This window comes from Camelus dromedarius, chromosome X, assembly GCF_036321535.1.
Source record: "Camelus dromedarius isolate mCamDro1 chromosome X, mCamDro1.pat, whole genome shotgun sequence".
Lineage (NCBI taxonomy): Eukaryota > Metazoa > Chordata > Mammalia > Artiodactyla > Camelidae > Camelus > Camelus dromedarius.
In genome coordinates, this window is record NC_087472.1 from 113203068 (window position 1) to 113226330 (window position 23263).

The 23263-nt window shown below is 52.4% G+C and overlaps 1 protein-coding gene across 5 annotated transcripts in view; it reads left to right on the plus strand.

Moving 5' to 3' along the window:
* The window catches only part of LOC105097381 (dehydrogenase/reductase SDR family member on chromosome X), a 225620-nt gene that overhangs the window by 109071 nt on the left and 93286 nt on the right, over positions 1–23263 (plus strand). For 4 of the 5 annotated variants that reach the window (XR_010379290.1, XR_010379291.1, XR_010379292.1 and 1 more), the window contains exons 6-8: positions 4079–4286; positions 15465–15708; positions 19951–22364. Coding sequence is in view for 1 of the 5 variants with exons in the window: in XM_064482645.1 (XP_064338715.1) it covers positions 4079–4286; positions 15465–15668 (412 nt within the window). In the remaining 4 variants the exon portion in view is untranslated. Of the gene's footprint in view, positions 1–4078; positions 4287–15464; positions 15928–19950; positions 22365–23263 lie in introns of those variants that run through there. The other variant, XM_064482645.1, reaches the window with a different exon arrangement.

The following is a 23263-nucleotide window of genomic DNA, read 5'->3' on the forward strand; positions in this document are numbered from 1 at the left end:
AAGACACATGATTTCACCCTGACTTGCGTTGGAGAGTCAGTCATCACTGAGATCTGAGTCACAGCCAAGTCTCTAATTCTGTTATCCTCTGGAACATGAAACCTAATTAAAACTGTTTTCCCTTGTTAAACTGTCCTTTATCAGTCTGATTTGCAGGCCCCAGGACAGAACCTAAAAGTATAGAGGGAAAAAAATTTTTTTCTCTCCCTGCATTTTACCTTATTAAAATGTAAGCCTTACATGTATATATTTTTATAAGTTCAAATACGTGGATGTGCATATATTGTCTTTGGCAATAGTAATTTTTTTCTTTGATGATAACTTGAAAACCTCATTGGCTCAGCAGAAAGGGAGGGCCTGCTATGTTCCTGGCATCTTGCTAAGAATGGGGGCCTTTGCTGACCACGTCCACTGAGCACCTGGACTCGAGTAGCTCAGGGCAGCGGTGTAACTACTGCAGTGGGCTTAGGCCGGTTCTCAGATCAATGGCAGACCTAGACCAGGTAAAATCGTCACTCTAGTAAACAGCACACACTGTTTATATGAAACAAAGGCGTCCAAAAACCCAGGGTCTTCTTCCCAGCCAGAAAGCCATGGCGCTGCAATTTAGAGTAGGGTTTCCCATCTCTCTGTAATGTTCTCTTAGGTTTTCAACCAACAATCCTTTAAAGAATTGTTGAGCCTTTGATTCCATACACAGAGATGTGTATATGGTGTCCAAACTACCATTCTTCACCTTTCATTCTCTTGTCTGCAAGGCAGAGAGAGAGAGACGGTTGTCTGAATATGCCATCCGAATATATGCCACATCCACATAAAGATTATTTTGAGCTGGAGGCTACTGAGACACAAGATATGCAGAAAGGTGGCTTTCTGGAATTTCCTTATCTGAATAAAAGCATAAACTCATGCTTGTTTAAGAAACAAGACTTCCCAACTCTTTTGGAGTTTCACTTCTTTCCTAAGAAGTCCCACACATGTGTAGAATTAGAAGTAAAATCGGTATTTTTTTTTTCTTGTTAATTTGGCAGGTGCCAGTTTAATTTGCATGCCCTCGTGACGGAACTCAAAAGTATCGGAGAAAAGTATTTCCTCCCCAACAAAAAGTCTACCCCAGCACTGTCTCTACTTTTGTTTCACATTATTTATTAAATAGTTCTATCAATAAATTATTTTTTTTAAAAAAACAAACATATTTTCATGGTTTCAGATTCTACCTTTTGACACCATTTATTACAAAAGCAGGTTATTAAAAATCTCACATTTCGACTCAAGCCATGTAGACGTCTCATGAATTTCTTTCACCTCCGTGTTAGTTTGTGGGTTGAGTCTGCCTTTGCCTGCCTTTTTTCTGTTAACATTGTAGGAGTTTCTTCATTGTTTTAAACATCAGATGTCTCTGCTCATTCCTTGAGGTTTCATTTACAAATCTTCGTGGGGGAATCACGTCCTCTTGTGTGTTGGCTTTCATTCTTTTCCCATTTCCACTGTGAGTATTTCTTTATCCTTAAATCTACCAGGGAACCTCTTCTGAACTTACGTGTACTCTTGGAATTCTTTTTTTTCCCCTCCCACAGAGACATGTATTGGCTTTTTCCCTCACGTACTATTTTTAAAGAATTTCAGTTCTCTCTTGTCCGCCTGATGTATAAAACCGTAATTACACAAGCCGTTGATTTACCCTTGAGAATTCTGCTCGTGTATGTCTCACTGTCTTCTTTCTAAATTCATCACCCCCGTTTCCTCCCAAACAACCCTGTAAGTGCAGGGTCGAATGTGTGTATGTGATGTCGAACTGGCCCAACGCCAAGACGAAATTTCAGCTTTCATCTCCTCCTACTTAATCACTCCCTCTTTCCTGCAGTTTCCTCCTCTCCTGCAGCGAAGAGACAGAAGGAATTTGCCAAAAACCAGTGTCTTGATGGTAATTGGGGGATTGGGGCTCGTCTTGGCTCAGGGGAGAGAATGTGTGCCCAGAACTGCCCTATTTTTTTTGTCACAGTTCCTCCCTCCAAAAGAAGTTGTGTTTGGAACTCCTTCAGCAGCTCGTCTTCTGTCACCCTTGGATGACCTGCTCCGACTCATCTCTGAGACAAAGGACCTGGGGTTTGTTTTCCAGCTTAAATTGCATGGACCCCAGGCCAAGCCTCAGAGGTTGCATGTGGCCACTTTTGACAAGTGGGCTGGTTCTGGGGATGTGGGGACGAGCGGATGAGGAAGAAAGATGCTGCCCAGAAAGGGGCAGGAGGTGGGACCACGTCCCGGAGGGGTGGGCATGCTTGTCACGTGGACAGACTGCAGGCGCCGACGCGTGCTGTTTAGAAGAATGCTGTGAGGTTTCTCAGAAAGTCTCACCGGGCAACTAAGTGTACGAGGCTGATTTCCCAATGATATCATTTCTACTTGCACTGTTTTTCTGTGTTTTTAAGTATTTCCCTTTTGCTTTTATCATTTTTCTCCTTTTATGTGCTTTCCTTGGTAACGTTTTCTCATTTCACTTAAAACACTTTTTTTTTAATTGAAGTAGAGCCGATTTACAATGTTGTGTTAGTTTCTGGTGTACAGCAAAGTGGTTCAGTTATACGTATATATGTCCTTTTTTGGATTCTTTTTCATTATAGGTTATTATAAGCTATTGAATAGAGTTCCCTGTGTTGTACAGTAGGACCATGTTGTTTATCTATCTGATATATAGTGGTTTGTACCAGCTAATGCCAAACTCCTAATTTATCCCTCCCTGCCACTTTGGTAACCATAAATTTTCTCCATCTGTGAGTCTGTTTCTGTTTCATAAATTAGTTCATTTGTGCCATTTTTTTAAGATTCCACATATAAGTGATATCATATGGTATTTGTCCTTCTCTGTCTGATTTACTTCACTTAGAATGACAATCTCCAGGTCTATCCATGTTGCTGCAAATGACATTATTTCGTTCTTTTTCATGGCTGAGTAGTATTCCATTATGTGTAGACACCATAACTTCTTTACCCAGTTGTCTGTGGATGGACATTTAGGTTGCTTCCATGTCTTGGCTATTGTAAATAGTGCTGCCATGAACATGGGGTGCAGGTGTCTTTTCAAATTAGAGTTCCCTCCAAATATATGCCCAGGAGTGGGATTTCTGGATCAGATGGTAAGTCTTATTTTTAGTTTTTTAAGGAGCCTCCCTTCTGTTTTCCATAGTGGCTACAACATTTTGCTTTTCTGAATCATTCAAAGTTGAGTTTACTTTTTTCAGTTATTCGTTCGTATTTGGTAAGAGCTTTTATCCAAAAGTGGTGTTGAAAGGGGGAGGGTACAGCTCAAGTGGTAGAGCACATGCTTAGTGTGCACAAGGTCCGGGGTTCAATCCCCAGTACCTCCTCTAAAAAAATAAGTAAGTTAGTAAACTTAATTACCCCCCCAAATTTTTTTAATTAAAAAATAGAAATTAAAAATAAATAAAGAAGAAAATTAAAAACAAAAAACAAAAACAAAAACAAAAGTGGTGTTGAATCCCAGCGAGTGCTTTTTCTGCATCTAATATAATGATTCTGATTTTTGTTTTATTTTAATTTATTATTATTACTTTTAATCCTCGTGTTAAACTCCTACAAGGGTGAATTGCAGGGATGGCTTTTCTTCTAACTCAGGAGACACCACTGAGGTTGAAAGTAAACATAACCTTGTCTATGGGTGGGGGCTGTATTCCTATCAAAGAAAATTAAGGAAAAGGAGCTGTTGGGGCACGAAGAAGGCGAGCCATCCCTAATGGAGGAGCAGTGATGGGTTTTGTCCTGCAGGCATCCTGGTTTTCCCTCTGTGCACCCCCGCCAGCCCCAGGAAATAACCTAAAGTGTGAGAAACAGGTGTCAACAGGGAGGAGCTGGTGATTCTGCATCAGAGCAGGACAGGCGTCAGTGCATCTCCCAAGTGTAGAACGTTCCAAAGAGGAAGAAACAGAGCAGCCAGTTCCCGGCGGTGCACACCGTCCACGTCCCTGCACTGAGACCTGGGGGCGTCCCTCGGTGACGTCCTCGGCAGCCCGCGGTTGGAGACCTCCCCTCACACCTGCTCCCCCCACCCCCAACCCCGCAGGAGCGGCTACTCGGCGCACGGCGCCTACGCCCAGAGCAAGCTGGCCCTGGTGCTGTTCACCTACCGCCTGCAGGCGCTGCTGGCCGGCGCCGGCAGCCACGTGACCGCCAACGTGGCCGACCCCGGCGTGGTCAACACCGACCTCTACAGACACGTCTTCTGGGGCACGGGGCTCATGAAGAAGATATTCGGCTGGTGGTTTTCCAAGGTAAGACTCCGAGGGCATGATCCGAGGAGGCGGGGACGGCCACCTCAGGGCCACTGGTGGGGAATCGGGTGCAGCCACCACTTAGCGGGGTGGGCTGGTTAGGCTTGTCCTCTGAGTCCTCAGAAGGGTGACTGCCCTCGTGGTCTCAGAGCCTGTGGCCCCATCCCTGAGACAGGGAACAGAGACGGGCCATTCCCGTGCAGGCCCATGGCTGACAGTATTTTTTTTTATGAAGTAGAAAAGTGACCTGGGGCAGAGGAGGGCGGTGGGCTTTTCTGCTGCTCCCAAAGACCCTCAGATTGCAGGTGTTTCTGAATCAGGTCTGATTGGTTTCTCGGAGGGTAATTTCTTCAAAGACGAGGTGGTGTGTGGGGTCTCCTTCCGGTGTCTCTGGTGCCCTTGGTTTCCTTGCCCTCAAAAGGCACTGCCTGGTCCCTCAGTTTCTCACAGAGTGAACCTCTGAAGTGGCCTCCCCATGGGGCACCCAGGTGACGGCAGAGGCGTGGCTGAAATACACAGCACTCTCACCATCCAGGGGGACCACCCTGAGCCGGTGACACATGGCACAGGACCCAACAAATAGGAGCCAGGGACACACAAAAGGGCTAGTGAGTTGTGCCTGCCCCCACGAACGTGGCTTAAATGACGCAGAGGCTACAAACGAGGAAATCCAAGGCACTTTGAATCCCACCTCATGTTTCATCCTTCCCCGTTTGCATTTGTCCGAGTGATCTGTCAGGATCTAGTATGCAAGGGTGTCTGTTTCTTTCTTTTTAAGGTTATAGTCCATTTATAGTTAGTGTAAAATACTGACTATGTTCCTTGTGCTGCACAGTAGGTCCTTGTAGTTCCTTTTGTGCGTAAGTTTGTCCCTCTTTCTCCCCTCCCTCCTCTATATTGCCCCTGGGGTGTTTGTTTCTTTATCCAGCTTCCTTTTTGGTACATTTAGTCCATTATCCATTTTACCCTGATAAATACAGTAATCATTAAAGAAAAAATTAACTTCCCAACCATCACCCTTCATATGAGACACAGGCTAAAATGAATCCCTTTATACACGTTTAATCGCCAGGTTAACCCAGTGGGACTTGTAAAGACCAGTGTCACCCCTGGAGGCCCAGGGGTGAAATTTCACGGCCAGGGTGGGACAGGGCCCCTGGATTCATTCCACGTGGCTGTTTTCTCGGATGATTTCTTTAGCATCAAATTCTTCAAAAGGGGTTTGTTTCTCTAGAGGCCATGCACACAGAAAATCCAGTACCCTGATTTCCCCACCTCGTTTCTGCTCGTGTTTCTCTAGTATCTTGCTCCCGGACCAAACGCAGTCCCATTTAAACCTGCATAAATCTGCGTTGTTGTTTTTTTTTTTTTTCCATCAGCAGTCATGTTGTGTGTTTCCTGCACAGTCATCTTTTTTTTTTTTTTTAATGGAGGCACCGGGGATTGAACCCAGGACCTTGTACATGCTAAGCACGCACTCCACCACTGAGCTACACCCTCCCCGTGGGCAGTCATCTTGCTGATTGTTAGAATTACTTTTTCTTCCCTCTGCACATCTTCGTTCTGTGGGCGGTGCTGATTCAGCAGCAAACGCTCGGGCTCCCACAGCCCTGGCGGGTGGGCAGTGTTCATTTCGTCCTCCCCGCGGGGTCACAGAGATGAGAATGTGATTGTCGGAGCCCTGGAGGGGAGGGCGGGGGCCGTAAATCATAGTGATTCCATGAGTTCTCCTCCTCTGCGTCTCCTCCGTCCAGAATTTGGGGCCATCCCGGAACCCAGATGCTGACAAAGCCAAATTAACGGATGCCACTGGTCCCCAGCATCTGGTGACACTGTCTACAATTACATATTCCTCACCAGGACCTCCAAACCCACATCTCCTGAATCCCCAAGTTCCCCTCTGTGGTTCCATTTAAAGTTCGGCTCACCTTTATGAATGTGACATCTCGTGTGAATTATTTGCTTCTGTCCTCTGGGGACGGTGTTCCATGTGTGTTTTATTGGGGGTTGGGTGCTGATTCAGAAAAAAAAAAAATCTTCCTGCATATCAGGAACGTAACCGAGTGTTTCATATTCCACGTTTTTACCCCCATAATTCTTGTGCCTTCTGGTCTTCGAGAAAGTCCTTTACGTCACAATGAATCGAGGGGTTAGGCCTTTTTTTGTTGTCATTCATTCTTTCAGGGGGTCCTTCTGGTTTGCTGGCTACCTTGCATGGTTTCTGGGTTGGCCTCTTGCTGAGAAATTCCAGCTCCAGTAATTTCAGTTGTGTTGACGAAAAATTAATCGGTCCATCTAAGAGAGAAAGGCAAATTTTATTTGAACAAAATTTGAGGCTTATAATCGTCTGAAAACTGTCCCGCCCATGTGAAATCAAGGCACAGTGATAGAAGGTTTTTGAGACAGAGTTCATCAAATGACGTGTTGTGTACAGAATCCAGGTCTAAGCGGTGTCCTGGTGGGTCACGTGACCCCTTACAACATCCTGAAGGAACGCTCTCTTTAAGGAGCTGTCTTGTTGATGCTGGGAGAAGGTCGCTCTTGAGGGCTGAGCAGGTGTTTTTGCCAAGGTAGGGGGGAGGTTTGGTCCTTGCCTAACGCACACGCAGAGTGCGCAGTGTGGGGAGATGAGGCAGAAGGGCAGAGAAAACTGTTATGTGTAAATTGTTCTAGTCTTGCCATGAAAGAAGTTTTATTTTATCCTCGTCGCAGTGAGCTCCTTACGCAGCCTGGAGGGTGTCTGCAGGGCATGAGGTAGGGGTTCCCGCCGGTACCCGTGTGCAAACCCCCACCCGCGCGTCCACCGGTCCATCCTTCGCTGATCGCGGACGGACCCCTGCATGGTCGCCGTTTGTTCCGAATTCCCTCTCCTCTCCAGCGGTGCCCTCCCCACCCCTCTCCTGTCTTGCCCCTCCTGACCCCAAACCCAAGTGTTTTTCCGGATCGCCTTTTAGCAAGACAGGATTGACGACCCGGGTGTCTCTTTCTAAGGACGTGTTTGCTTGTTTTTTTTTTTTTTTTTTTTTCGTACATTTCAGTTGTTGGCCTCCCCTCAGACCTGGTGTCATCACCCTAACGGAAATGAATTTGGGAAAGGCATTTTTTTTTTTAATAATTCTTATTCTTTATTGAAGTGTGGTTGATTTACAATGTTAGTGTCAGGCGAACAGCCAAGCAATTCAGTTACACATATACATACATGTGTATGTATGTATGTATTCTCAGATTCTTTCCCATTACAGCTCGTTACAAGATATTGAATGCAGTTCCCTGTGCTGTACGGTGGGACCTTGTTTATTTACTTTATATATAGTAGTTAGTGTCTGCAAATCCTGAACTCCTAATCTATCCCTGGGAGGGGGGCATTTTAACATCATGGAGGGAGCATGGAGGTTTCAGACGGGGCTGTTTCCTGACTGAATGTAAGTCCTCTCTTGTTTTGCACACGTCTTTCTGGACGCTTGTGATATGGTGGTTTCTAAAGAGAAATATACGTATTTGGTCTTTGTCCCTGTTTCGGGCACAGAGCTCCTGAAACCCTTGGAATTTACTGAGTGATGAGAGCCAGAAAGGTGTCTCTTGTTATGTGAATGAGGTGACCTCTGGCCCTCACCTCAGGATGGGGGACTGGTTGCCAGGGGAACCAAGCAGAGATTTAAAGCGTTGGAAATTTCACTGTTGGTGGCAATGCAGTTTGGTGCAGACACTGTGGAAAACAATATGGAGATTCCTCAAAAGACTAAAAATGGGCTTGCCATATGAGCCAGCAATCCCACTACGGGGCATATATCCAGCAGGAACCCTAATTTAGAAAGACACCTGCTCCCCAATGTTCATAGCAGCACTATTTACAATGGCCAAGACATGGAAACAGCCTAAATGTCCATCGACAGATGACTGGGTAAACTGTGGTATAGTCATACAATGGAATACTATTCAGCCATGAAAAAGAATGAAATAATGCCATTTGCAGGGACATGGATGAATCTGGAGAATGTCATTCTAAGTGAAGTAAGCCAGAAAGAGAAGGAGAAATACCATATGAGATCGCTTATATGTGGAGTCTTAAAAAAAAAAAAAAGAAGAAGAAGACAAATGAACTTAAATATAAAACAGAAACAGACTCACAGACATAGAATACAAACTTGTAGTTGCCAGGTGGGAGAGGGATGGGAAGGGACAGACTGGGAGTGCAAGATTTGTAAATACTGACAGGTATATACAGAATAGATAAACATATACGTATGTTTATATGTATAAATAAATATACACAAGATCTTGTGGTAGCTCACGGTGAAAAAGAATATGAAAATGAATATATTCATGTATGACTGAAGCACTGTGCTGTACACCAGAAATTGACACAACATTGTAAACTGACTATAACTCAATAAAAAAATATGTATATGAATTAAAAAATAATCAATTAAAGGGTTGGAAATTTCAGCCCCACCCTAGCCTCCGAGGACGGGCAGAGGGGCTGGGGTCTGAACCCAACGCCGGCGCCAGTGATGTAACCAACCGTGCCTATGTGAGGAAGCCTCCTTAAAAAACAAAAAGAAAAGGGAGGGGGCGCTTCAAAGGATTTCCCGGTTGGTGAACGCGTGGCGGTCCCGGGACAGTGGCAGCCTGGACGGGGCGTGGGAGGACTCGTGCCCCTGCCCAAGTCTTGCCCGGGCACGTCTTCCATCTGGCTGTTTCTGAGTTCTGTTCTTTTATAACAAACCAGAGACCTGGTGTCCATGCGTCCCTTGGTGCCATTCTGTCACGTCCGTCCGAAGCTTCTGACCTACGCCTTGTCCGCCACCGTGAACTTGGTTCCAAATGCAGAGCCGGTCACCTGGGCAAACCAGTTACGACCTTGAGGGGAAAAGAAATCAGGAGGGTGTTAACGTTTATAAAGATCAGAGCTTAATTGGTTCTTTCTACAAATAAATCCAGACCTTTCCGCACATGGGTGCAGTGGCGTCAGGGACGGCCTCCGGTGACGTGAGTGCCCTTCCGAATGCAGCTCTGTTACAGAAAACCCGCATCTCCCGGGCCATCGGGCCGTGGCGCTGGGACGCCACCCCGGCTCCTTCCCCCGCGGCCTCCAGATCAGCGTGTCCCAGGAAAAAGCGCAGTTCTCCATGCTGAGCGCGTCTGGTCCCCTGGTCGGGGCTTCTCCCCAGCAACCCAGGCCCCTTTGAAAATGCCTTTATCAGGCCTCCGAGTAAAATGAGCGCATCTGCAGTGCGGAGCGGGCCCTTGTCATAATGCAGGACCAGCTGTGGCGGGTTCTGTTCACCACGCATCTAAATCCACGCAAGCAAGACATGGCATTTGGGTGGATGGGCTGAGAGGGTGAGAGGACTAATTAATCCATTCCAGGAGGCACGTCCCAGGATGCTTTTGAATCCAGAGCTGCTCCGTGGTCAGGGACCACACATCCCGCTTCCAAACACGGTGTCAGAGCGTCTTAAAAAATGCCGACAGCCCCAGTTGACTTTCCATCATGTTGTGGGGACCCGGCACCCATGACTCCCCCCGCTTGGAATTCAGCCTCTTGTCGGAGGTCCTCGCTGGTCTAGGGGAGCCCAACGTCCTCCCAGGGGTCCTCGTCAGACAGGTGGGAGGGTCACAGCCCGAGTCGGAGAGATGGCAGTCGGAGCAGAGCTGGTGGGGTTCCTGACTTTGAAGGTGGAGGAGGGGACCGCGAGCCACGGAATGCAGTGGCCTCTGAGAGTTGAGAAGAGACCAGGAATCGGACCCTCCACCTGGAGTTTGCAGGAGGGACACAGCCCTGCGCACGCCTGGATGGGAGCCCGGGTTCATGGTACGTGTCTGACCTCCTAGACCTTGAAGACGCTAACGGCGCTGCGCTGTTCTCAGCCACCACGTTCCTGGTGACCTGTGGGAGCAGCCAGAGGAAACTCAGGCCCCCAGCTCTTTCCTCGGACCTCAACTCTCAAGACCGCCATCTCACGTCTTTGGCGAGCTCGTGGGCTTCAGATGCTGCCTTCGTGGGCAGGTTGGCCCAGCCCACCTCTCCGGCGCATCGTGGACAAGAAATCCCGGCAGCTGGGGTTCGCCCGGAGGCACGGAGCAGGGAGTCTGGGCGTGACGTCCTCTGGGACTGCAGGCGTCTCACACGTGCTCCGGGCACACAGCTGTGAAGGCGGTTAGGGGGGCGTTGTGCGGGCACGCCCCACGATTGCACCAGGGCGACAAGAACGCCAGCGGTGAGCCATCGGTTGGCTTCTCAGCCGTTTTCACGAGCGCTCGATGGAGAAGTCTGGTGGCAACGAGCTACCCATTGTCGGGGGCAGGAGACGTGGGGTGCAGACGTTGAGCGGGGTGTGAAGGAGGCTTCGGGGAGGGTGCAGCCTTTGCGGGAGGGTTGAAGGCTGGGCCAAGCTCCCAGGACCTGAGCGAGACTGGGACCTTCAGTGTGATGCAGATAGTGGCTCAAGGGGAGGCTGGTTACACCCTCCGTGCCCCTATTTCAGCTGAGTCCCCGTGTGCACCCTGGAGCCCTGCAGTACCTGAGCTGCTTCCGTCTCAGTTGTCCCAAGGACAACCGGCCCCGGCCCCACTGCGGACGCAGACGAGCACAAGCTTACCATCGGTCACGTGCGACGCGTGTCCCAGACGCTGGGGCTGGACCGCGTCCCAGGACGTCAGCGACGAGGTTTTAGGATCAGATGCATCCAACCTGCAGAGCATCCGATGGACAGGAGGCCACGGGGGGCCCCGAGGTCTGGTGCCGGGCTGTTGCAGTGATGGGGTCGCACATGGCGGTGAGGGAGACTCAGAGATTGTTCTGCAAACGATGCCAGAGATAAAATCACCAGGTCTTGGCTGGTTGACCATGAAAGACAAAAGAAGAAAGACTCGGGGAGCCTTTGGGGTTTCTGATGCAGGGAAATTGGAGAGCGTGGTGGTGCCTGTCGGAAGAGTGGGGGACGGGCAGGCGGGGACTTCAGGACGGTCACCCCTGAGGTGTGAGAGCTGGGTCTCTCCTCCCGGACGCCAGCCGGGCTGCCACGACTGTGTGTCTGCAGCTCCGAGGAGCAGACAGAGGGTGGGGTTTCGGAGATGCCGGCGGGGAGGGAGTTGATACGCGGGGCCACGCGCACAGGGGGCACGTCTGTCACCTGGAGGCAGACAGAGGAGGAGGATGGAGAGGGTTGGGGTCTCTGGAAGGACCGAGATCTGGCCACTCAGCGCAGCCCCTCCCCTCCCTCTGCTGTGCCCCTCGGTTTTCGTAATTTGTTAATTCTGGGTAATGCTCTCTCCTGAGTGTTGTGCCCATGGCTGGCATCGTCGATGTCAAAGCGTTTCCAAGACTGGAAGGCCCTCTATAATTATGCAATTATGAAGCATGCGTTTTTCCTCTCCTCCGGCCGCACGTACACCGCCTGCAGCTCTGTTCAGCACACTTTTAATCCCATCCTCTGTCCCCTTTCCCTGCCCTGCTGGTCGTCCGCTCCAGGACGGCGGGGCGTCTTTCCAAAATTGCCTTTCTTTGCCTTGGGAGCCAACCACATGTTGGTGAGCATTTAATAAACGTTTGTTGTCCTGAACTGGATTGAAACAGGGTGTGTAGCTTCGGGCTCCGACAGCCCCCGAGACTCAAGAATGGCCTCACGCGGGGAAAACTTTAAACTACAAACCTGTCGAGCCCTCAGCCAGGCTCCCCCCACCCCCAACCACCGCGGGCACCTGTTCTCGGATCCCACCACGTCTGACAAAACCCGACCCGTGTGGCTTCACATTTGACACGTCTCTTACAAGTCTCAGAGATCATTTTTTTAAGCTGCAGATAAAATGGGGTATGTCGTGTGAACCAGAGGAAGCATCGCTTACGGGGCCTCGTCATCTGCTCAGAAGTGACGCCGCTCTCCCTCACACGGCGCCTGGGGAACACACTTCATCTTTCTGGGGACACGCTGCCAAACAGCGCCTGCCCAGGACGGCTGAAGGGGGCAGATGATCAGATCCTGCTGGGAACTGCGGAAAGTGTACGCGGGAGGGTGGCAGGTGTACGTGGGGGGGACGGCAGGTGTGCGTGGGAGGGGATGCAGGTGTACGTGGGGGGCGGCAGGTGTGCGTGGGAGGGGCAGCTGGTTTATGGTCAGCTGCATGTTTGCTGTGTCCTCACCCGATGGAGACACTGCTCTGGTGTGTCTTCCTCCCCTCATAAGGGCACTAACCCACCTCGGGGGCCCCACCCTCATGACCTCGTGTCTCCCTCTTCACCTCCCGAAGCCCCTGCCTCCTAGTCCTTGAGGCTTCAGCATATGAATTCGGGGTCACACACATTCTGTCCACGGCAGGACATGCCTTCACTGGGCATGTGCTGAAGAAGCATCTCCCACCTGCCGTGGGCGTCGCTGATCTTGGGTCTACTTGGCAGAACCTGGGCCTCAGGGCCAGACGCCCACCCGATCGCTTGGCCCTGGGGGAGGACTCAGTCGACAGGAACGCCCCTGGGAACGGGGACGCTCCGCTTGCCGTCCGGCCGAGCGGTTTTCCTGGTGCAGCTGGAATGAGCGTCAGAACCCACGGGGAGTGGAGGCGATTTGGGATGGGGCTTTCCGGTGAGAGGCTGTCTGTGTGCCGGGAGCGGGTCCCTCCCCAGAAGAGCCGCTGTCACCCGGAGCCCTTCCCCGGTATGTTTCTTGTTGGAAGAGAGGGATCATTTGGACGCCGAATCGGCTCAGGCGGCTGCAACAGACACCACAGACCTTCACGTCTCCTGGTCCTGGAGGCTGGGATCTGAGCTCAGGGTGTCTGCAGGGCTGGGGTCTCCTGAGCCCTCTCTCCTTGGTGTGTGGACGGCCGTCTCCTCCCTGTGTCCTCCCGTGAGTGTCCCTCTCTGTGTGTCTGGGTCCTCATCCCCTCTTCTTATAAGGACCCCAGTTCTCTGGGATCAGGACCCACCCTAGTGACCCCGTTTTACCTCGATCACCTCCTTAAAGACCCCGTCTCCAGACACAGCCCCATTCTGAGGTCCTGGGGTGAGGACTTCTGCACCTACCGGCTGTGAGCCGTGGGCAAGTGACTAGACCTCTCTGAGCCTCGGGTGTGGGGCTGTAAGCCGGCGTGTGGGTGCCTGGCACAGCGCCTGGCCCGTCGGACTCACCGTCGCCCTCGCGTGCTTGCTGTTTATCGTGCGCAGTCGTGTTTCTGTTTCCCGGCTGTATTCACTGCTCCCGATAAGCGATTACTGCCCTTCCCGTTTTGCAGGTGGGGACGCAGAGGCTCATGGAGGGAGCAGGGCTTGGGCAAGGTCTCTGGTTCACAAGAGGTGATGCAGAAATTTGAACCCAGGTCCTGGGACCTCCCCCCACCAATGCTTTGGCACGTCCCCTTCCTCCAGAGGACACAGATGAATGCCTCAGAGTTAAAGTCGGATGTGTGCATGTGTGTGAGAGCTCGTGTGCATGTGTGTGCATGCGTGAGCGTATGTGCATTGTGTGCATGCATGCGTGTGTGTGCATGCTCATACACCCACGTGTGCATCTCAGCATTTCTCACAACATCCTACCTTCACGCAGGTGTCACGTGTCATCGCCCCGCTGGGTGCTGGTTCGGACAGGGACATCAGCTGTGAGGGAGAATAAATGAACAAAACCATGTATTTCATGAGCTGTCAAAACATTTGGGAATTAAAACACTCCCCGTGAAATCTCGTTTCCTCCGTGTTCCTGATCCGCCAAAGGCTTGGAAACGTTCCGCCAGTGATCGGAGGCTGCTTTTTATAACCCAGCATCGATCGTGTGCTTAAGGACGTGATACAGGAGGGTGGGTGGATCTGGTTCGTTCTGCATAAGATACACTGGAGCAAAGAGACAGCTCTTTTTTTTTTTTTTTTTAACCTGTCCCTTTTCTGTGTCAGCATAAAGCTCTGTCTGGTCAGGGCCACCCTGGGGTGGTGTGTGTGTGTGGGGGGGTGTATTTGCACGTGTGCATGTGAACGTTTGTGTCTGGGGGTAACTCTCCTACAGAAACACCACCGTCAGGGACAATTCCATTGCATCCCGTCTCCCGGGCGGGAGCTGAGTCTCGGGCACAGCCCTGTGTCCTTTGTCCCGCACGCCACAGCCACGCCCCTCTGAGACAGCCGTCCACGTGTCCCGGTGAGACCCGCCCAGCCCCAGGACTGTTACCCAGACAAGAGGATTTTCAGCGTGTGGGGGAACCGGAACCCTCGGATAGAGCCCACTGGGGGGCCCCAGAGAAGCAGCCTCTGCGGAGACGGCTGGGTATGTCCTCGGGAAACCCCAGCGGGGTGGACCACACGGGGCATTTTGGGTGGGGGTGCCTCCCTGCAGGGACGAGACAGTGGCGGGGCGTTCTGGGCACGTACCCGTGAATCCTCGGCGTGGAGCTGGGCTGACTACGAACAGGCTCGTTCCAGGAGCTCGTTTAAGGGTTCGCTTGCCCAGGAGGGGCAGCGTGAACTGTAAATGCAAACAAGAGCGTCTTAGACGCCGCTGAAGTTAGAACGGGTCCCTGGCTCTTGTGATAACCTGTAAGGCAAGCTGATCTGAGAAAAACGTGTGTGTGGAACTGAGTCACTGAGCTGCACGTCTCGCACACCTGTGATCTTGTGATTCAACTCCATCTCAGTTTTATAAAACTGCCTCTTGTGTGTTGGGAAACTGTCATCTCTGCAGGGACCCAGGGTGGCCCCGTCAGGACTCACCCTTCAGTCACTTCTCCCAGGACAGCAGGAGGTCCCCTCCACTGTGACACCCTGCGCCCTCCACCTGCGGGGGATTAGGGGCCTGGAAGGAGCAGGGAGGCTGGGGCCTGGGGGCAGGTCCTGCTCGACTGAGGAGCAGAATGCAGCGGAGAGAGACACACATGGAGACGGAGACGGAGAGAAGGAGAGAAGAGGGGGAGACGGGGCACGCTTTGCAACAGCTCCGGGGCTCTGGCCCAACCAGGTTGGCTGGACCAGGCTGTCTGGACCAGGTTGGTTGGACCAGGTTGGCTGGACCGGATTGTCTGGACCAGGTTGGCCGGACTAGGCTGTCTGGACCAGGCTGGCCACCAGCCTCCCACACGCACTTGTCCACCCAGATGATGCTCGTTCTGTGTCACCTGACAGCTGCCGTGTGGGCGAGGGCCCCTCGCGTGCTCTGCTCTGAAGGCTGACGCCCCACTCTCATCTCCCTCTCCCCGCAGACCCCAGAGGAAGGATCCTGGACTTCCGTCTACGCGGCGGTCTCCCCTGCGCTGGAAGGTGTCGGCGGCCGCTACCTTTACAACGAGAAAGAGACCAGGTCTCTGGCGATCACGTATGACCGAAAGCTGCAGCGACAGCTGTGGGCCAGGAGTTGCCAGTTGACCGGCACCGCTGACGTGACCCAGGACGCCTTGTCGGGGTAGCAGCCACGCCGCGGGACCGCGTTCAGTCCCGCACTCGCAGGTCTGTCTGCACCGGGCTGCGTGTCTCCATCGTTCTCGGCCCCTCCTCCCCGCCCCACTCAGGGCTCTGCCCCCCCAGCATCTCCCGTCCGCTGCCCTGCTGTGTGCAGGCCATCAAGGAGCAAAAGAGACATTTACGGTGGTCCTCAGCCGTAAACCTTGTGATCCCCAAAGTGTCCGTTTGTTCCAGGTGCCAACGGTAATTAAATCCTGCCACCCACGTGTGCGGTGTTCCTTGCTCAGCACAGAGGCCCAGGTACACGGCGGGGGGCAGAAACGTTCCCGGTAAGACAGAGACATTCAGGGCGCCTGGGACTGAGGGCACTGGTGTCTGGAGGGGTCCTGTGTCCTCGGTCCTCTCGCTCACGCTTTATGACGGACACACAGCTTTGACTTGTGGGTCCTGGACGGAGGGAGGTGGGAGCCCCCCACAGTCAGCTGATCCAGGCTCACGTGGGCAATCGGTGCTCCACTCGACCATCTTCAGAGGGGTCGGTTCACAGCTGCCCCCGCAGCCTTCAGATCATCTGTCAGGTTCTCACCCTGTGACTCACGGACAGACCCTCACCAGAGCTTTAGGAATTCTGTAGGATGTGTGGTAAGTGAGGGGGCCTGGACACCCTCCCAGGGGTCCTGTAGGACAGGTCAGGAACACCTCACCATGGGTCCTGTAGGACAGGTCAGGAACACCTCACCATGGGGTCTGTAGGACAGGACAGGGACAGGGGCCGGGACTAAGCCAATCATAGGAGTCATCTGCACAGGGTGTGGGGGTCTAGACATAGCCCCCATTTTTAGAACCTTGATTGAAGATTGGCTTCCTCGCCCCCCAGTACCATTCAGTGGCCACCTTTGGCCTCTCTCTGGGTCTCCCCACCTTTCCTCTCATTGTCTGTTAAACGTGCGTGTTGCCCTCTTGGAGACGTCTGCATGCCCGGGGTGCCACCTCATACCGCGACACTAACACTAATCCTCATGTCGAATGCCAACGCTGCCCTGGATGTGGGTGCCCCTGACGGTCCATCCGGTCCTTCCCCAACCAGTTGTTCCCTCATGGACCCTCAGGGACTTCAGGTGCAGACACCTTCTTCTCCAGCAGCGTGGAGGCCGCCCTCTGTGCCCTGGGAACAGGAGAGGGGTGGGTGGGGCGGTCCTGGTGACGTCCAGCTCCCTCTGCAGTGGGCTGAATGGTGACTCCCCGAAAGCTGTGTCCGCATCCTGACACCTGGAACCTGTGGGTGTGTTCCTATTTGGGAAGGGAATCATTGCTGGTCTCATGAAGATCTAAAGATGAGAACCTCGTCTTGGCTGATCCAGGGTAATCACAACTTTACTGACCAGAGACAGGTACAGATTTGATTACAGACGAGGAGGAGGTCATGTGACCATGGAGGACAAGATAAAAGAGAGGTGGCCACCATCCCAGGGAGGCCTGGAGCCCCTAGAAGCTGGAAGAGGCAGGAAGGACCTTCCCCTGCAGCTTTTGGAAGGAGCTCGGCCCTGCATCTTGAGAACTGAGCACGAATAAAGTTGAGTTGTGTTAAGATACCAACACCTCAGTCAGTGTTACAGAAAAGTCATAGTCCTCAGTGCCTATGAACATCTCAAACAGCTTCGTGGATCCTTGCATGGGCACCAGAACCCACCCTCCTTCACCCCCCAGCCAGGCAAGGACGGCTCAATCCTCACACTGAGAATGGCTATTGGGTTCTCAAGTTCCATCCTGGACAGAGAAGGCATTTGGAAGGCTGTTAAAAGGTCTACATGTGTTTCCTGTCGGACGGTGCCCTGAATTTCAAGACCAGTGACTGCCGGTCAGCTAACCCCCCATTCTCTCAATTGTCAAAATCCCACCGAGGCTCCATACTGCATTTTGGCTCCTAGCATATCCTTGCGTTGGCATCACTGCCAGCAGCTCTTCCAGGGTGGTGTTCCCACGTGGCTACAGATGCTTTATAAATTGTTTTCTGGTTCTAACATGGAAGGAGAGCTATTAGACAGTTAGTAATCAGCCATGCTTCTGGACTGTTTTTTTAAAAAAATGTATTTACTTAACTATAGTTAATTCAGAATACTGTGTTAGTTTCAGGTGCACAGCACCAGATTCTTTTTTATTAGAGGTTATCGCAAGGTATTGGATAGAGTCCCCTGTGCTGTGCAGTAGAGCCTTGTTGTGTGTCTGTGTTATATACAGTGCTGTGTGTCTGCTAATCGCAGACTCCTGATTTATCCCTCCCCCTCCCCTTTGGTAACCATAAGTTTGTTTTCTGTCTCTGTTCTGTAAGTAAGTTCATTTGTGTCATTTTTTTCAATACCACATAGAAGTGATATCATATAATACTTGTCTTTCTCTTTCTGACTTACTTCACTTAGTATGATCATCTCCAGGGCCATCCATGTTGCTGCAAATGGCATTTTATTCTTTTTTATGGCAGACTAGTATTCCACTGTATAAATACACCACATCTTCTTTATCCAATCATCTGTCGATGGACATTTAGGTTGTTTCCAGGTCTTGAGTGTTGTAAATAGTGCTGCTGTGGACATTGGGGTGCAGGTGTCTTTTTGAATTATATTTTTCCCTGGATACATGCCCAGGAGTGGGATTGCTGGATCGTATGGTAACTCTATTTTTAATTTTCTAAGGAACCTCCGTACTGTTCTCCATGGTGACTGCACCAAATTACATTCCCACCAGCAGTGTAGGAGGGCTCCCTTTTCTGGAACGGAGTGTTTATTTAACGGCCACTTATAAAATGTGAAGGAAGACGCATCTCACTTTTGGGGTACTCAAGAAAATCGGGATCGGATTCTCCTTCTGTCTCCTGCCTCTCAGGCATGGTGCTTTGCTCGGCTAAGGCGCTAAACTCTATAAACAAAACCGCCTCTAAACAGAGATGCTGAAGCTGTTTCTTGCTTTTAACATCTGCTGCTTCTGCGTGGGTGTGAGTGCACGGACGCTGCCCAGTCTATTTCTGGAGATGGGTCTTCTGGACATGTGGGCATCAGTGTTGTGGACGTGCCATTCCCCTGGCAGCCCTGGGCAGGTGGAAAGTTCCCCTAAGTGTCCCAGGCACAGCCTGGAATCAGAGGACACTGCCGTCTTGACGCTGTCCCCAGACACTTGGAGTGGCCCCATCGGACATGTGGCCCATCTTATGGGAGCCGCGCCATGAACAGTACCCCCTGCTTGTCACGTCAGATGTGCGTTCTCCTCCGCATGTCCACTTGTCACTGGCTCCCCATCTCACCAACCTGGCCCTCGCTGCACGTGGAGAACGCCGTGTTCAGCGAATCTGCCTCTCCAGGGTTGCTTGTCTTTGCTTTAGAAGAAAAAGACAAGAAAAGATTCCAGAGAGTTGTGTTCCCAGATGGAGTGCTAGAGCCTTTCACAAACATGACTTACGCACTCATTCATTCATTCATTCATCATTCATCTGTTTTTTCTAAAAGAGTGTTGAATACTTTTATGTTCTACTTTAGGTACATAGATGGATAGATAGGTAGGTATGTAGATACTAGACATGATACTGAGAAAGAAAGATAGGTACTAGATAGATGGTAGATAGATAAGATGGGCAGATGGATAGATACATGGATGATGGATGGATACATAGAATGGATGGATAGATAGATTAGATGGATGGATAGATGGATGGATGGTTAGATGGGGTGGACAGATGGATAGATAGATATGTAGATACATAGATAAATACATGGATGGATAGACAGACTGATAGCTTGATTAGATGGATAAATACATGAATGTATGGATAGATTAGATGGATGGATGGATAGATAGATAGATAGATAGACAGACAGATAAAAAAATGGATGGATAGACAGACAAACAGACACAGACAGATAGGGTTCTGGGTCAGTCAACTTTTTACATAAAGGGCCAGCTGATGAATGTCTCTGTACTTGGGGCTATGCAGTGGGTCACAACCGCTCTGTTTTCCCACACAACACAGAAGCAGCCACAGACACATGCTCCCCCAGACAGCTGTGTTCTAATAAAACTTTATTTACAAAAAAAGCGGTGAGGTCAGATTGGTCCTAGGGCCGTACTTCGTGGCCCCAGGCTTTGGCCCCGTGTGCCGGGTGAGGCTTGGAAGTCCCGTCGAATGGGTAGGAATTTACCCTCAGAAAGACTCAACGTCTCACCAGCCTCAAGTTCCTGGTGGCACTTAGGTGGGGCCCTCAGGCGTGTCTAACCCCAGGGGCGGTGTTTCTGTTACAGATGCACAAGAGGCTGTGAATTCTGTGCCGCAGAACCGGGAGATGTTGGCGTGAACCGGCAGGAGACCAGGACAAGGCCCCCGGGACGTTCATCTGAGATGCGCACCCCTCGTCTGAGTGCCGCTGTGGCTGGCAGAGCTGAGAGCCCAGCACGTGAGACTCTGCACAGCGGCCAGAGAGGAGCAGGCCGGGCCCTTCTGCAGGGCGCGTAGACTCCGCAGGGCGTCCGCGTGGCTGAGAAGCATCCTGACGCCCTTCACGGGACAGCCGCGGGTGACAGGAAGGATGACAGGGACCGGGGACCAGCACCGAGACGGGGTGCACCCAGAGGTCACGGGGCACAATGACACCTGAGCACCAGAGGTTCCTGGACTTCTCCATTCCAGCTGCAGGAGAGATGGCGACCAACAATGTGACTCACAAGACCAATTAATGCATCCTCGTGGCCTGTATGTCACACGTCTGCAGAGCCCCCCAGGGAATTCAGGTCTTTGTGTGAAGACGGGGGCACGTGGCCCCTCTGGAAGGCCCTGCTCGCTCAGACAGCTCACTGAGATGCCGTGTGTATGTGTCCTGGAGCATCTGTAACAAATAACCTCAAACTGGGAGGCTAAAAACCACAGACATCCACCCTCCCTGAGTCCTGGAGACCAGACGTCTGAGGTCAAGGTGTCCCAGGGCCGCGCTCCCTCCGGAGGCCCCAGGGGAGGGTCCCTCCTGCCTCTTCCAGCTTCTGGGGGCTCCAGGCGTCCATCCCTGGGCTGGTGGCCGCCTCCCTCCCGTCTCTGCCTCCGTCTCCACGTGGCGTCTCCTCTGTGTCTGCGTCTCTCCTCTTCTGTCTCTTCTGAGGACACTGTCCTTGAATGCAGGGCCACCTCCTCCAGGAGGACCTCCTCTCAGGTCCTTCCCTTCCACCTGGATAATCAAGAATGACCTCTTCAAGTGAAGATTCATCATGAATTATGTCTGCCAAGACCCTTTTTTTGCCAACAAAGTCATATCCACAAGTAACAACAAGAACAAAAATATGAAAACGAATTATGTCTGTATCTGCATGACTGGGACACTGTGCTGTGCAACCAGAGACAGACACATTGTAACTGACTGTACCTCGACTTAAAAAAATATGTATGTATACAACTCACAATTAATAGGCATTAGGACACGCTCGCACCTTTTTGGTAGACATTAGGATTTAATCCACCACATGCTGCATGAACAGGGTGCCTTGGAATCCCAGGAAACGCCCGCTCCTCTCCTGGTGACCCGGGACGCCGTGGAGGCGATGGCTTCCTCTGCACGTCCCCAGGGTGGGCTTCCCGGGCCAGGGAGCCGCACGGCCGCCCAGGACCCTGGGCTCCTCAGGGCGCCTGTTGGCTTGATGCTCTGCTGCCGCCAGCTTGGAACTGCTAATGCAGCGTGAACGAGGGACGCATACGTTCATTTTGCCCTCAGCTGCGTGTGCCATAGTCCTCTCTGCTCCAACCTCAAGAAATAGGAGCCAGTGTGCAGCCAGTAAGGAACCCCCCTCCTCCCAGGGCACCCCCTTCCCCGTCAAACCGTCGATGCACTCAAGCCTGGCCTTGGTGGGGAAGATCTCCCGTAAGGTCCAGTAAGGCTGGTGGGTTTTGGCTGCGCGCTGGGGGTTCCTCTGCGAATGGCGGGTGCTCAGCCCCGCCGACCACAAAACTCCCAAGTTCATTCCTCTGGGCATCAGCGTTCCTTGTGACATCCTCAAGTCCTCCTGCCTCTCGGGCGCATTTCAGGACTCCCTGAGCCAGGCAGATGCAGACCGCGGCTTCCAGCCCTGCGCTGCTGACACCTCCCGGGGCTGCTCAGATGTTCGGCTAGGCCCTACCGCGCTGACTGATGTGTCTCGGAACCAGAATTACTTCCTACGGTGAACCCAGCATGGAGACGTGCCTCGCCTTAATATTTCTGCCAGCCAGGACTGTGTCCCGAGAAGCAGAATCTTGACCTCTGGGGAGACCCCAGTTTTGGAGGGTTTGCATGTCGTCCGAGAGCCCTTTATGGCCTGAGGTCATGGTCGCAGCTGTGCCAGCCACTGTCACCGTCATCACAAAGGTTGTTCCCAAGTACAGTCTCAGGGTGGGCTGGCGCGGTGACTGCTGGCCACCCCAGCCTCCTCCGTCACTGGGAGAATCAGCTTCCTGGCTCCTGAAAGACGCCACGGTCCCCGGGCTAAGACGGGCTCCAAGAACCGTTTGGACCTTGTAGGACCCTGGCCTCCGATGGCTCCTCCTAATTGCATGGCAGCTCTTCTGTCACCGGCCCAGCACAGGAGAGACTGAACGTGATCTCGGAGACATGGACGCGCTCCCTCCGCATCGGACCGCAAGCCTCCTCACGGCTCAGAGACGCTTCCAGCCGCCGGAGGGGCCCGTGCACCGCCGGGTGAGTGAGGGCGGCGTCCGTGGTGCGGCGGGCATGGGGGTCCTGGGTTTGCGCCTGTCGCCGACGGTCAGGGAGCCCGGGAGGCGGGCGCTGTGCACGCACCAGGATGGGCGACCTTCCACCCCGGGGCAAGACTGGATGCAAAGGTGGGACCCCTGAGGCATGTGTTCCCCAGTAAACCTGCTCGTTTGTCCCCTCCGTGGAGCCTCGATGAGTTTTGCTCAACAGTAGGAATGACTGCCTCTCATTTGTCCCTCCACCCATCATCCATCCATCCATCCATTCATTCAGCCACTGGGTGTCGAGCAAACACTGCAGCTCCAAGGCGAGGGCACGGTGCTCTGGTCCTGCAGGAGCATGCTGCCTGGGGTAGGGTGACTGACAACCCCCAGATACCAGGTCCTAAGGCCTGGGGACTGGGGATGTCACCGTATGTGGGAAGACGCACTTTTAACGGGAAGCAGTGAGCGCGGCGAAGGCTGGTCTGTGGGTTACGACCCAGTTTCAGCTTCCTCTGTGTCGGCACCAACCAGATTTTCAGGGCATCTGCGTCAGAAACACCTCTCATTGTGGCTGTTGGGAAACACAGCCGTGCATGGTGCCCGGGGCTCCCTCCAAGGCGGGACGGGTTGCGAGGCTGGGCTGGGGAGGCTTCTTGGCTGACCCATGGGTCAGGGAGGTAGCACCACACTCGCCTCCCAGGTGGGCGGGTCCAGCGGGCACCGTCCTCAAGCTTTTGGTCTGTCTTTCTGACTCCTTGTCCGTCGAGTGATGACCCTAGCACGTGCCCCGTCTACACCCGGCTTTGCTGATTAGACGGCAAGACGTACGTGTTCTGTTTGAGGGGAGCCCCGGGGAAGATACATGCCAGGCGTGGTTTTCCGTCCAAGCTCCGTAGT